The sequence below is a fragment of the Ranitomeya variabilis genome, chromosome 3 (genome assembly GCF_051348905.1).
Source record: "Ranitomeya variabilis isolate aRanVar5 chromosome 3, aRanVar5.hap1, whole genome shotgun sequence".
Lineage (NCBI taxonomy): Eukaryota > Metazoa > Chordata > Amphibia > Anura > Dendrobatidae > Ranitomeya > Ranitomeya variabilis.
Window position 1 is genome coordinate 76,187,590 of NC_135234.1, and position 14,016 is coordinate 76,201,605.

At 42.2% G+C, this 14,016-nt stretch overlaps 1 protein-coding gene across 4 annotated transcripts in view; it reads right to left on the minus strand.

The window, feature by feature from the left end:
* CTPS2 (CTP synthase 2) overlaps positions 1 to 14,016 on the minus strand; it is a 187,962-nt gene that overhangs the window by 37,285 nt on the left and 136,661 nt on the right. For all 4 annotated transcript variants that reach the window (XM_077294206.1, XM_077294205.1, XM_077294203.1 and 1 more), the window contains 3 exons: positions 11,264 to 11,319; positions 4,236 to 4,332; positions 2,643 to 2,787 (listed from right to left, as the gene is read on the minus strand). In XM_077294206.1, coding sequence (XP_077150321.1) covers positions 2,643 to 2,787; positions 4,236 to 4,332; positions 11,264 to 11,319 — 298 coding nt within the window. The remainder of the gene's footprint in view (positions 1 to 2,642; positions 2,788 to 4,235; positions 4,333 to 11,263; positions 11,320 to 14,016) is intronic.

Sequence of the window (14,016 nt, forward strand, 5' to 3'; positions counted from 1 at the left end):
TTTCTTCTTAAATCCGGCGCCTGCGCTGTGCGTGCCTGCCTGGGGCCTGCGCAGTGTTCTTTGTCAGTCACAGCTCAGACGCAGGGTGCCTGACTGCGCCTGTGCGGGCAGTGCGGCCACCCTGTTACTGAATCCCCGCCCCGCACTGTGTTATTCATTATGCACAGTGCGGGGCTGGCATTCCTGGGCATGCGCAGTGCGCTGTTCAGGCGCTCCCCCATCTCGGACGCTCTCCCATCTCTGACGCTCCCCCAGCTCCCCCGCCTTCCCAGGAACCCCAGCCCCGCACTGTGCATAATGAATAACATAGTGCGGGGCACCCTGCGTCTGAGCTGTGACTGACAATGAACACTGCGCAGGCCCCAGGCAGGCACGCACAGCGCAGGATTTAAGAAGAAACAGCGCTCAGGGGGCGGCGACCATCGCCCCTGAAGAGAAGAGTGACGGCAGTTGGGAGCTACATAGAGGACGCTTGGTACCGCCTCCAGGTACAATATCTGGTATTTGTGGCCAATTTTTAAAACGCTTTATTGAGGTAATAAATGAATCAAAAACTAAAAGAGCCACCTTGTTAGACTGCAGCATTACTGCTGCACAAGGTAGCTCTTTTAGTTTATAACGGCTGGGGGGGGGTGACAGTGGCCCTTTAAATAGAAATGGTTCTTGCGTCTACCTCTTTAAGAAGCCAAGTGAGTTGACCTACCACAGAGCTTTAAAAGACTGATGCAGCCATATATTTTGTTTTGCAAGTGTAGATCAAACTGTCAACTGAAGCCGGCGGCTGCTGCTACTGTGCCTCCTACTAAATAGCAATGAATACTCACTGCTCTCCACACACATAGTCCTGGCGAGGGAAGCAGTGAGTATTCCAGCCGCTGTCGTTCCTGCCATGCACTGCTTACAAGCATTAATCAGCTGCTGGCATCAGAACAAGAAGCTGCAACAGAGCGCAGGAAGGTAAGTAGGATGGTGTATTTTTTTTTCACGTTTTTCTGATGGGAGCCATGCATATCAGGATTGGGATGAGAAGGTCATGCATACCAGGATGGAGATGAGGAGCCATGCATACCAGGATTCTAGATGAGGGGCCATGCCTACCAGGATAAGGATGAGGAGCCATGCATACCAGGATAGGGATGGGGCCATGCATACTAGGAAGAGATGGGGCCCTGCATACCAGGATAGGGATGAAGGGGCCATGCATACTAGGATAAGGATGAGGAGCCATGCCTACCACGATAGGAATAAGGAGCCATGCCTACTAGGATAGGGATGAGGAGCCATGCATACAAGGATGGGGATGAGGAGCCATGCATACAAGGATGGGGATGAGGGGGCCATGCATACCAGGATAGGGATGTGGGTGTCATGCATAACAGGATAGGGATGAGGGGGCCCACATACCAGGATAGGGATGAGGGGCCATCTTTTTGGTTGTTTATTTTTTGCTAAAATTACTTTTATTTCTGAAAAATTAGACTTTTTTTCTTAAATATTAACCTGTTGAAAACAAGTTGGATTTTTATTTTACAAATTTATTGGTCCCACAAGTGGACTTGAACATGCAATCTTTTGACTGCAATGATAATACACTGCACTACTTATCTAGTGTGGTACATTATCTAGCCTGCCAGAATGACTAATTTATTGTGCGTCTTGAATGATCTATTAGAGTGTTATCTATGGCAGACCCATAAGTAATTGTTAGGCCCCTGTTGCCATAGCAACCAGTGGCTCCCCACAATTGCACTGCGAGGAGCCAATGAATTGACAGAGGTAGTAATCTCCCTATGTCAAACTCTTTGCATGTAGCAATCACTTTTGCATGCAGCATGTAAGGAATTAATGAAACTGCTGAACATACTGATAGCGCTCACTCCCCTCTGTTTTATCTCTGCTGGCAGTGAGGATTGAGTGATGTCAGATAGTAGGAGCTCCTGAATAAAAATCCCAGGCTGAAGAATTACTGGCTTTTCAAAGAAAGTGAACAGAAAGTGTCTCAACCATTATGATGTGAAAAAATATTTTATTTTATGACAATTGGTTCCTACCAATTTGCTTGTAGTTATGATACATTAAGATGACTGCTGCAGCTAGTGACTGATCTCAGGGGTCACAGACTGTACATGCAATTATCCCCACTGATGCCAGTGATGGCTACATTCAGAATTGTAAACATTGTCATAGCTGCAAAAACTGTTGGGAACCACTGGATTTGTAGGTGATAGTAATTTTCAGAGATGGGAGAAATGATTATCAGGACTCCATCAGCCAGGTCAGTATGATATGATCGCTGAACAGGAGCACTGCAAATCTCCTCACCTCCCGGCATACCCAACTCTTTTGAAGAAGTGTGTGCATCACGCCACACTGATGATATCACGCCAGCACGGCTAACAAAAAGAACAGCTGGGAAAGCCAGGCGGTAAGGAGGATTGTAGATTTCTGGTCCAGCGGTCACAGATTACTGAACTGGCTAACGGAACAGAGTTCTGCGAATCAATATTTCTATATCTAGTTATTTTACCACATTTCCTGCCTGTAAACCAAATTTTTTTTTATGTCTCAGACAACTTATTTTAGTATCAGCTTTTTGTGAGCGACCAGAAGCCAGTTTTAAAACTAGATAAGCTTATAATTACCTGGGAGACAATTTACAGCCATTCTGTAAGTATGAAGTTAGTTTTCCAGAGGCAGCCAACATAAGTCCTAGATAGGGAGGGGAAGGTTTCATAGGTCTGGACGAGAATTCTGGATGAAACTGCACGCCAACAAAGTATGGATGATCTGGAGACAGAAGACTTTGATTCAGCGAAAAAAGAAAAGCATATACTCTATAGTATAGCAATCGCTTGTGCATGACTAATGACGGAATGCAAATTCTAAACATCCAGTTATGATAATAGAAAAAGGGAGTTTCAATAATTAACAAGACAAAGGTAGAACATTTCTGTTTACATAAATGTAAAGAACAATTCTAGCATTGTATTAGAAGAATGTAAAGTAAGTTATGATTGGAGGATATTTGTGGCAAGTCTCCCTACAATGACACTGAACTAGGCATTGGCTGAAAATAGTTGTCATATGGACAGAGAAACAGAAGCTTTTCTTACAGTGTTATCTACTGATGGTGTAATATGTAAAGGTGACAACTACATCTCCCCGACAGGGAAAAATAAGATGAGTATGCTCAATTTATCAGAAAGGCCTCACCAGCCAAGCTGTGCATGCCAAACATTTCCTTGTCCTCAAGAGAGCCAAGTGGAAGAATTAACTCGTTGAGATGTCCGTTTTGAATGTTTACGGCCACAACTAGAGCCTATTATTATTATTATTACTATTATTATTAAAGGCCTTCAGCTTGATCTCGAGCCATGGCGAGTTGATAGATGAACGTTCTGTAGGAAGATCGATCTTCTAAAAGCTTAGGTAGAGCCTAGGTTAGAGAAATCTTGATGTATAATTGTTATTTTAGAAGGTCTCCATCAAGTCATATTGATGCTTCTGAAGTTTTGATTGGCTCAAGTTAAAGTGCTGTGACCCCCAGTAATCAATAGAACAAAGGGGCAGAAATGCTGAGAAGGTGCCCCTTTATTTCAGTAGCAATACTCCAATGATCCCAGCTTCTGATGTGATACTCCGACATCCCAGGAAATAAAGAAAGTACACAGACAATACGCAATGACGACATCCAGGAGTTTTTCATACTTGAGAAAAACCTCTGCTTTGATCTATACATAATATCTAGCTACTGGTGCCAATTAAGACAAGTTTTATGGATACTAGTGATTCTCTTAGTTCATGAATGAATTATGAATTGTTGTCTGCACAAATGTTGCCCATTTCCACAAATTTTGGAATTTTACTGAGATGTCAGATGTTTTGTGAAATAACACTATATACTATATTAGGCGTGGAACGGTTTACTGAAAATTGATCCATCACGGGCTTAAAATAAGAGGTAAAACTAGGGCAAACTCTATCGACAGGTATATTGCACAAATTGAATGCAGTAATACACCGTCCTGCTTGAAGTAAATGGGCGTTTAAGTAGCACCATCCACAATGATTGGGGATCTCCTCTATGACATTTACGTGTCTGAATAAAATTGTCTCATTTGTGCAACCAATTTTCTACCTTTTTTCTATCTGCATTCCCCTTTAATAAGTTAAGCACCATGAACCGAAGAGGCATTGAATGAGCCCTATGTATTTATTACACTTTAGCTAATAACCTTCAAGCTCGATGATCTCCATTCTCTGTCCCTCGGTGTCATGTCCAACAAACTTTAAACCTTTTTCTTCAAACTGTGGAATAAGTTCTGGATTTACCTGCATAGGAATAGAAAGAGTAAAACAAAGTTTCTTACTAAAGTGAAAGTCACGTACTGTACAAAAAAATACACCCGGTAATACAGTATTAGCAATATAGTCAATAGATACACAAACCTAATAATACACCGAGCTAATGGTGACACCTATTTTCCTCTAGTCGTGGATGACCCTCTTAATGGCCTGGGGTCTAAAATATTTATACATGATAATTAAAGCGTACGCTCACCTTGCAACATCAGTTTACAGTTATTTTTAAGACTATAATAAGGGTAATTAGCAAAAACATCACTTTTACATTAAAAGGCATAATCTAATCTAATCTTTAAAGAGATGAAGCTAGTGACACTGAGGAATAAACAAGGCAATCCGAGCATTGGTTTCTACCCACCTGAGTAGAATCGCTTCAGCTTCTTCCGGAATTATACATCTTTCCCAATTTGTGCACAGGAAGATATTTTCCAAATAAGCCAAGCCAGCACCAAAAAGCTAGATGGAATCACCCCTATGAAACTTTACTTAATTCCAGGCTTGTTCTCACACTATTACCACGATTTATCAAAGTTCTACGCCAGAATTCTGGTGCAAATAACTTTGAAAAATTGCAAGATATTTGTCTAACGCGAGGTACTTAGAAGCTACCGCATCGTCTGACATAGAAGCGAAGTGCCAGCACTGCACTCACATCTCCCACAGCGTCCATCTCCCATGATCCAGGACGTTTTCAGAGGGGGTAGCGTTGCAAGGAACTAATAAGTAACTGCAGCGCTGTCTCCTGTGACATATTATTCCAGGAGGGGCGATTGAACACTGTGAGGAGTGAGTGCAGCTCCGGCCTCCTGTAAAGTCACTTTTGAGACTCCTATCAAACAAAAAGTGACAAGAAGTTCAGTAAAAAAAGACATTTAGGGATTAACTAGATAGGGAAAAGTGTACAGTACTGTGTAATTAAGCAAAATACAAAATTGTTTACATGCACTCTATGTTATTTTCATGCACTGTTGCTTTTATTTATTTCCTGCGGGGTACTTGCTCATTTTGTATTTATCTTGTACTTGTATTTACCTGCACGTTGCATGGATACCAATATATATTCCAGTTCATCTCTTTACGTTTTTCCTATCCTACTTTACAGAATCTGGATGGTGCAGTGACAAAATATTTCTTTGTGCTAGGTTCTTCATCCGCTATTAGATGTATCTGTTCCTCAGAAAGCTGGGTCCTTGGGAAAGCTGTTCCTAGAAAAACTTGAAATGCAGCTTTTTCAGGAACAGATAAAAAAAACGCAGTAGAAGATCCTACTGACATAAGAGGAGGCATTAGATTAGGGGCAGTTGCCGGCTGCTGCGTTTTGATCACTGTAATTACTGGATAGTGGTAAGCACAGGTCCGGACACCAGGGCTGTGGCAGTGATTTCAGTCAGTGACCGGTTCTCACTACTCACCGCTAATTACAGTAATTAGATTGCAGCATCTAGCAATGATTTGACTGCCCTATTTTAATTACAGTAAGTAGTGGTGACAGCGGTAAATTGTAGTCCAGCGCATAGGCGCTGGGTTACACCTACGGCGGAAAAATAGGCAAGCCAGGAGGTGTTCACAGCTAAGGCAATTACGCTCATATGTCTGCCACATTTGCTAGGTGTAAGCTTCGTGCTCTGACATTTACACACAAGCAAATAAAAATACCTGAAGTAATAAATAATAAAAAAAAAAGTGTTCCAGATGTCTCCTGGTTTGTTCCATTGCAACTTTGCAAACTTTAGCTGTGCTGCCATGTTCCTTTTAGAAGGAAGAGGCTGTCTCCTTGCAAACCTTTCAAACTAGTCATACTTGCTCAGTCTGTACAGTCGTGAACTTGAACATTCAACATGAGTCCTTTATAGTCCGAGCTATAGCTGCGGCCGGCCGCTCACTTCCTCTTGATTAGTTATATGTCCAAAAGTGGGGACAGTGAGGCCTGCTCTGATTGGGCGCAGGGCTCAGGCTCACACAAGTTCACGCGAGCGTTGACACTGCTGGAACAGCGCCAGCACCGCTGGAACAGCGCCAGCATAGGAGGTGAGTATAGTGGTTAACGGGGCAAACATTCAGAGTCAGAGGGGGTTGTCCTAGTAGTGGTCAACCTTTTTAAGGTTAAAGCAATATTATTGCTATTACTTTACAGAAAAATGGTTTTGCAAGTGGTTTAAATTTTAATTTGACCTAACAGAGCATATGAAAAACTCTTCTCTAAACCTCCACATGATAGAAGCAGTGATAAATACATGTGTATATTCCAACGCCAGAAATATATAACAGTGTATTAACATATGTCAAATTTATTTGACAGGAATATATACTGAGAGAAGGCCTATTTCCCATCCGATGTAAATATCTATGACAATCAGCTGGTTTCACAGCACAGTTAATAACATAAATTAGGAGCCACAGGCAAAGCTTTGGCAATCGTAAAGTGTATACCTTCCATTATTACTTTCACAGTCTTCAGCGGACTGACTTAATGTATTTCAACGCACATAGACATATAAAAATGTCAAGAAATGCTCTGAAATGTGTAAAGCTGAGATTAATTCCTTCGGGCAAACGTACAGATTTCCTTTGTGTTTCTAAAACACTGCACGCTGGGATTACAATAAATTAGGGGATATTAATACAGACAGAAATAGGACAAAACTGAAGAATCGACTGTCCAAATTTCCTTTTGGCTTGGATTGCGCACCTATCATTATTGTACTTGATTAATTAAATCCTTAATGAACAAAACATTTAAGGGTTTTAAGGGCTGGTCAATATTTCAGACAATCCCTTTAAAGCAATATTAAGAGGCCATGCACATGAAATAGCTGTTAATTCTCCCAGTTTCCCCAAACATGAGCATGCATCTGTTTTTTCCCCTACTTTTATCACCGGGAAGAGTAAGGTGGTTCACACACACATAAGATCATTGACGAACTGTATCAAACTTAGGAGGTGGTGGTATGGCGCACGCTGACTTCGGCTCCATTTTATTAAAGTAGCATAATACAATGTTAACATAGCAGTGCGCATGCGCCGGCCATAGGGATAATGGCAATGGCCGGCGCATGCGCACTGCTATGTTGACGTCATAGTATAATTCTTCAATAAAATGAGGCCATCCATGTGCTGTTCGCATTTAACATTGCAAAGTATAGGAGAAGCTTTGTAACATATTTATATAGCCATCAGAAAATCACTGACTACACTGATGGTAAAAATGGACACATCGATGACACACTGATCCAAATCACTGGTGGCACCGGTACCATTTTTTTCAGATACATGTTTAAGCACAAACGTGTGAATGAGGCCTAATATAGAAGAGTAACTGAGCTCTTCATTCCCGAATAGTAATATCAATGTTACTATCCCAGTGTTGAATCATATTACATCCTTTTGAATTTATGAACGCGGTTTGGATGGATCATTTTGATGAGGTCGCCGAGCAGGTTCATTTGTCATGTTTTTTCTGTTTTGCATTAACCCCTTCAAGTCGCGGCCCTTTTTCGTTTTTGTGTTTTCGTTTTTCGCTCCCCTCCTTCCCAGAGCCATAACTTTTTTATTTTTCCGTCAATATGGCCATGTGAGGGCTTATTTTTTGCGGGACGAGTTGTACTTTTGTACGACATCATTGGTTTTACCATGTCATGTACTAGAAAACAGGAAAAAAATTCCAAGTGCGGTGAAATTGCAAAAAAAGTGCAATCCCACACTTGTTTTTTGTTTGGCTTTTTTGCTAGGTTCACTAAATGCTAAAACTGACCTGCCATTATGATTCTCTAGGTCATTACGAGTTCATAGACACCTAACATGTCTAGGTTATTTTTTATCCAAGTGGTGAAAAAAAATTCCAAACTTTGCTTAAAAAAAAAAAAAAAAAAAAAAAGTGCAATTTTCCGATACCCGTAGCGTCTTTAATTTTCGTGATCTGGGGTCGGGTGAGGGCTTATTTTTTGCGTGCCGAGCTGATGTTTTTAATGATACCATTTCGGTGCAGATACGTTCTTTTGATCGCCCGTTATTGCATTTTAACGCAATGTCGCGGCGACCAAAAAAACGTAATTCTGGCGTTTCGGATTTTTTTCTCGCTACGCTGTTTAGCGATCAGGTTAATACTTTTTTTAATTGATAGATCGGGCGATTCTGAACGCGGCGATACCAAATATGTGTAGGTTTGGGTTTTTTTTAATTGTTTTATTTAGGATGGGGCGAAAGGGGGGTGATTTAAACTTTTATATTTTTAATATTTTTTTCACATTTTTAAAAACTTTTTTTTTTCACTTTTGCCATGCTTCAATAGCCTCCAAGGGAGGCTAGAAGCAGGCACAGCCCGATCGGCTCTGCTACATAACAGCGATCATCAGATCGCTGTTATGTAGCTGAAATGCAGGTGTGCTGTGAGCGCCGACCACAGGGGGGCGCTCACAGCTACCGGCGATCAGTAACCATAGAGGTCTCAAGGACCTCTATGATTACCTTCCTGATGCATCGCCGACCCCCGATCATGTGACGGGGGTCGGCGATGACGTCATTTCCGGCCGCCCGGCCGGATGCGGTAGTTAAATGCCGCTGTCTGCATTTGACAGCGGCATTTAACAGGTTAATAGCGGCGGGTGAATAGCGATTTCACCCGCCACTATTGCGCGCACATGTCAGCTGTACAAAACAGCTGACATGTCGCGACTTTGATGTGCGCTCACCGCCGGAGTCCACATCAAAGCAGGGGACCCGACATGCGCAGTACATGTACGGCGCATGTCGCGAAAGGGTTAATGGTGTCTCATCTGATATAACTATCACTTTACTGCTCTAGAATGATGTGTGGGTGTCATGTCTGCTCCATTGTATGTGATCTATTTGAGTCTAGCGTGAGTCTACTTTCATAAAACTGATAGATATGGTGCAATCGAGGTGAAGATGAATCTTGCCTTTTACTTTGCCATTATTGGTCTATAGCATTACAGTGCTACCTTACTGCATATAATAAGCTACTTCTCCAGGGAATTCACCACAAACATTCTGAATGAGTGCGGAAATATGCAGGAGCATTCCATACAGGGCCGGACTGGCCATCTGGCATTTCTGGCAAATGCCAGAAGGGCCTGTCTGGTCATGGGCTGCCTTGTCTGCTACATTGTTAACAGAATCTGTGTTCTCAAGATACCCATACTGTTAAGAGTTGTGATGGATCACAAAGCCACTGACTCTATCACTTACCCCAGCAGGCCACGGGTATCATTAGAAATATTGGTCTTGTAGAAAATCTTCCTTTCCTCCATCCAGGGTAATATTAGTAATATATCCCATCTGGTGCTTGGAAACGGGGACAACATGGGCCTGTGTGATTTCAAATGCCAGGACTGAATTTCAGACCCAGTCGTACCTGATTCCATAACTGCAGCTTTTATATATTTAAAAGAAACTGAAAAAATAAAAACTTGTAGCAACTAGTGCTAGCACAATTATTTTCTTACTGTATTTGATCTATAACTAGCTTTTTTGTCTATTTATGTGCTATAAAAAGAAGGTTGAAAAGTTTAAGTCAGCTTTCTCCATAAACCACACCACACCTGTCCATAGGTTGAAAATAGTATTGCAGTTCAACCACATTCACTTCATTTGAACTGATCTGCACTACCAGACACAACCCGATGTGGCAGTACTTCTGAAAGAAAACACTGTTTTTTCTAATCCCGTAAAACCTCTTAAAGATCTATGGGCTGGACATAGATCTCCCCCAAGAATCTGCCTCCAGAGAAGATTTTAAAACATAACTGTCATTTTAATTTCTATTTAATTCAGGAGGGACAATGTCACTGAGCTCACAGGAACCAGTTGACAGGCAGAAGAGCTGTATTGGGACAACTAAGAGCTGACAGAGCTCTTGCACTATCCAAAGACTGAGGTAAATTGCTGATGCACTGATACACAGTGCATGGGATTCAGCTAGGAGAGCACGCTGTGTAGCCTTGGCCTCTACCCTTAGAAAGCTGTATTCAGTATGTGTGGTGCTGAATATGGATTTGTTTCAGAAACAGCATAGTGGTACATCTTCTAGACGGTTTTTGAAAGGCTTTCTTTCTGATTTAATTTATAAAGCATTTTTTAAAGATTATTAAAATCACTTTCCTTACATTATTATTTAATAAAAAATTAAAACGACACTTACGCTTTCAATGAAATGGTGCATTACCAGTGTGAGACATGTATTGACTGACAGTCTGCTCTCCTGATCTACATTTCTCACACTGGTGACACCATCTTTTATTAAATAAGCTCTGGAGGCAGATTCTCTGGGAGATTTATGTCCGGCCCATAGAACTTGATAGCTCATTTACATATTAAGAAAAATGTGGATTTCCCTGGAATAACATATCAGATCACAGATATCAAAGTATCATTTTAATCAACTTTCTACGACCTGCATTCCCTTCTAGACGGCTCAGGAGGGTTGAGCCAACTAACAGATTCCCTTAAAGAACACCTGTCAGCAGGATTTAGCACTATAAAGTAGAGGTTTGCCCATAATGCCATTGTTATACTGATTAAAAAGATACCTGCGGCAAATTAATCTAATCAGTGGTTGTTGTTTAATCAGCCTCTAAAGTTGTCTTCTAATGATATCTCTGTGCATCAAGGTGGGTCTAGGGAGTAGGGTCTTCTTCTGGTTCTCCACCCCTCTACCAGCCTCCTGTGTCTCTTTTACAGGTCACATCCTGCCTTTTTGAAATCTTGCTCCGCTGTCATTAGGGTGGGTGGGGCATGGGGAATGTGATTTCATGACTGGTCTTAAGGTCTTCAATAGAATGGCGCTGGAGGTGATGAATGCGCAGATCGAGATTTCGGCTAAATGAAGACACTAAATCCTGCTCATAGGTTCTATTTAAGAGTTGAAAATAATTTTACTTGCCTCGTAGCGGTGTCGATGACGTTCTTCCAGAGAATCCACATCATCATACAATTTTCCTGAAAAAGAATAATTTGAAATCCATGATTCTGCAGCAAAAATAACAATCGTATCAATTAAAACCGATCTTAGATTTGTGAGCACATTTGCGCACAAAATGCACATTTTTAATAGTGGAGTTCATGTGCCGAGAGCCATCCGATCTAGAATGAAGTAGCCAAAAGAGGCTGTTAAAAAACAAATGTACATCACAGTGAGGTCACAGTCCGCTGACAACCCATCAACATTATCTACTGAACATCTTCCATAAAAATATTTAAATTTATTCACATCCTTTCCTGTGTGCTAGATCTCTTTTCACAACTATGTACCTGACTACTCACTACTGTTCAGTCTCAAACCATTGGTTGCATCCTTTCAAAATGCTTGATTGGAAAAATGAACTGGAGTAGAAGTTGTTATGCATGCAAAATAAGAGCATGTTCACACTGGCCATTAAACAAAAAAAACTCAAGACTGAAACAAAATGAACATATACCTTGCTGTAAGTAAATAAGTAAAAGCAGTAGTGCATATAAATAAAGTAGGATATTTAGTAAACACTGTTTTTGATTAAAAAAAAGTATAAAAGCATCTCATCAGTGTCATGATCCAGGACAGGGTTTTGCTTACTTCCCGTCCTGGTCAGGTCTGGGTTAATTTTATCCGCCTCTCTTTGGTTCTGGGGTGGCTATATAGTGCTGTCTTGGCCTAGGTCCGGTGTTGGTGATAGTTTCGGTCCCTCGGCTTGAGCAGCTGACCTAGGTTTATCCGTGTGATTCTCCTGTCCCCTCTGCTCCCTGTTTGGTGTCTGCCCCACTTTCCTTGTGCCCCTCTCCTACGTCTTTGTTTATACTAGGCTTCCACGTGCATGACCCGGCTGTCACGGGGAGACTAGGTAAGCGAGAGCTAATAACCCGGGCCCCTGCAATTTCCCTCAGACTAGGGAAATCCTGACTGACCCTCTACCTGGAGTTTACACTGATGGTGTGCATGTCCAGGCCTCGACCCTCGCCCTGTCTCCTGTTTCAACCCTAGGCTGAAACCAACCGCCCACCACCCAGTGAAGAGGTAATACACCAATACCCACAGTTAGCACAGACAAGGATAAAGGAAAATATACACCACGCCGCAGTCACTCAGGAATACACTATAAATGTGCAGGGCAAAATAAACACAAATATAGGAAGGAGTAAATAAGACTAAGGAAAATACACCACCAGCAACGAATCTCCAACAACCAGCTCTCCACTCCGGACCGAGATAACAACGCACAAGACAGAAGCTATAATCGGCGACGCCCAATGATCAGGAGAACTATTTAAAGGCAATGGGCATGGCCCAGCTTCCAATCCGAGGATCAGGTAAATTAACCCCGAAACAGCTAGATAAAATCTAGCCGACGCCAATGAGCAAATAGTGGTCAAAAGCGGAATTACCGCTGTCTGTCGAACGTCCTGGTCTGAACAGCGTCCGACATGACACCGGCTTGGTTTATTGACTTGTCTTCCCGTGATTTTGTACCTCCCTGTCCTCTCTGGCTTCTGACCCTCTGCTAGCTCTTGATGTTGCTTTCCGCCTCATCTGCTCCCGGCTGGTTCCCGACCTTTGGCTTGTTACTTACCTCTCTTCCGTCTCTTCCCCTCGGCTGTCGCGCACCCCCACAGGTCTGTGGCGGCTTGGTCCTGGTTGGGCACGCTCTCATCCCCAGTTCAGGTCCCGGACATCGGCGCTCTCCCCACCGGCCAGGTCGCGCCTCGGACATCGGCGCTCTCTTCACCGGCCGGGTCGCGCTTCACGCTTGCAGCTTCGTCCTTGCTCCCCGGTAACAAATGGTTGCACATCCAATTGGAAAAGTGTTTCAAGTGGGGTACCACAAGGCTCTGTGCCGTCCCCAGTGTTGTTGAACATTTTTATAAATGATCTAGATAAGGGAACTAAAGGTAAACTAATCAAATTTGCAGATGATGCAAAGCTAGGAGGGATAGCTAACACTAGAGAAACTAGAGAAAAGATTAAGAAGGATCTAGATATGCTTGAACAATGGACAGCGACTAATAGAATGGCAATTAACAGGGAAAAATGCAAAATTCTACATCTGGGCAAGCAAAACAAACATTACATCTATAGAATGGGAGGAAAAGAACTAAGCAACAGCACGTGTGAAAAAGACTTGGGTATACTAATAGATCAAAGACTGCACCAGTCAACAGTGTGATGCAGCAGCAAAAAAGTCAAACAGTTGTAGGATGTATTAAGAGAAGGATAGAGTCTATATCACGTGAAATAATTATAGTCCTCTACTCCTCTTTGGTCGGGCCTCATCTGGAATACTGTGTCCAGTTCTGGGCACCACATTTTAAAAAAGAAAATTGAAAAACTGGAGCAAGTTCAGAGAAAATCTATGAAGATGGTGAGCGGACTGCAAAGTATGTCCTACGAGAAACAGTTAAAGGATCTGAGAATGTTCAGTTGCAAATAAGAAGGCTAAGAGGAGACTTAATAGCTGTCTACAAATATCTGAAGGAATGGCACAGTATAGAGGGATTATCATTCTCATCTACACATGGAAACATGAGAAGCAATGGGATGAAACTGAAAGGGAGAAGATACAGATTAGATATTAGAAAAAACTTTTTGACAGCGAGGGGATCAAAGAGCGGAACAGGCTGCCACGAGAGGTGGTGAGTTCTCCTTCAATTGAAGTCTTCAAACAG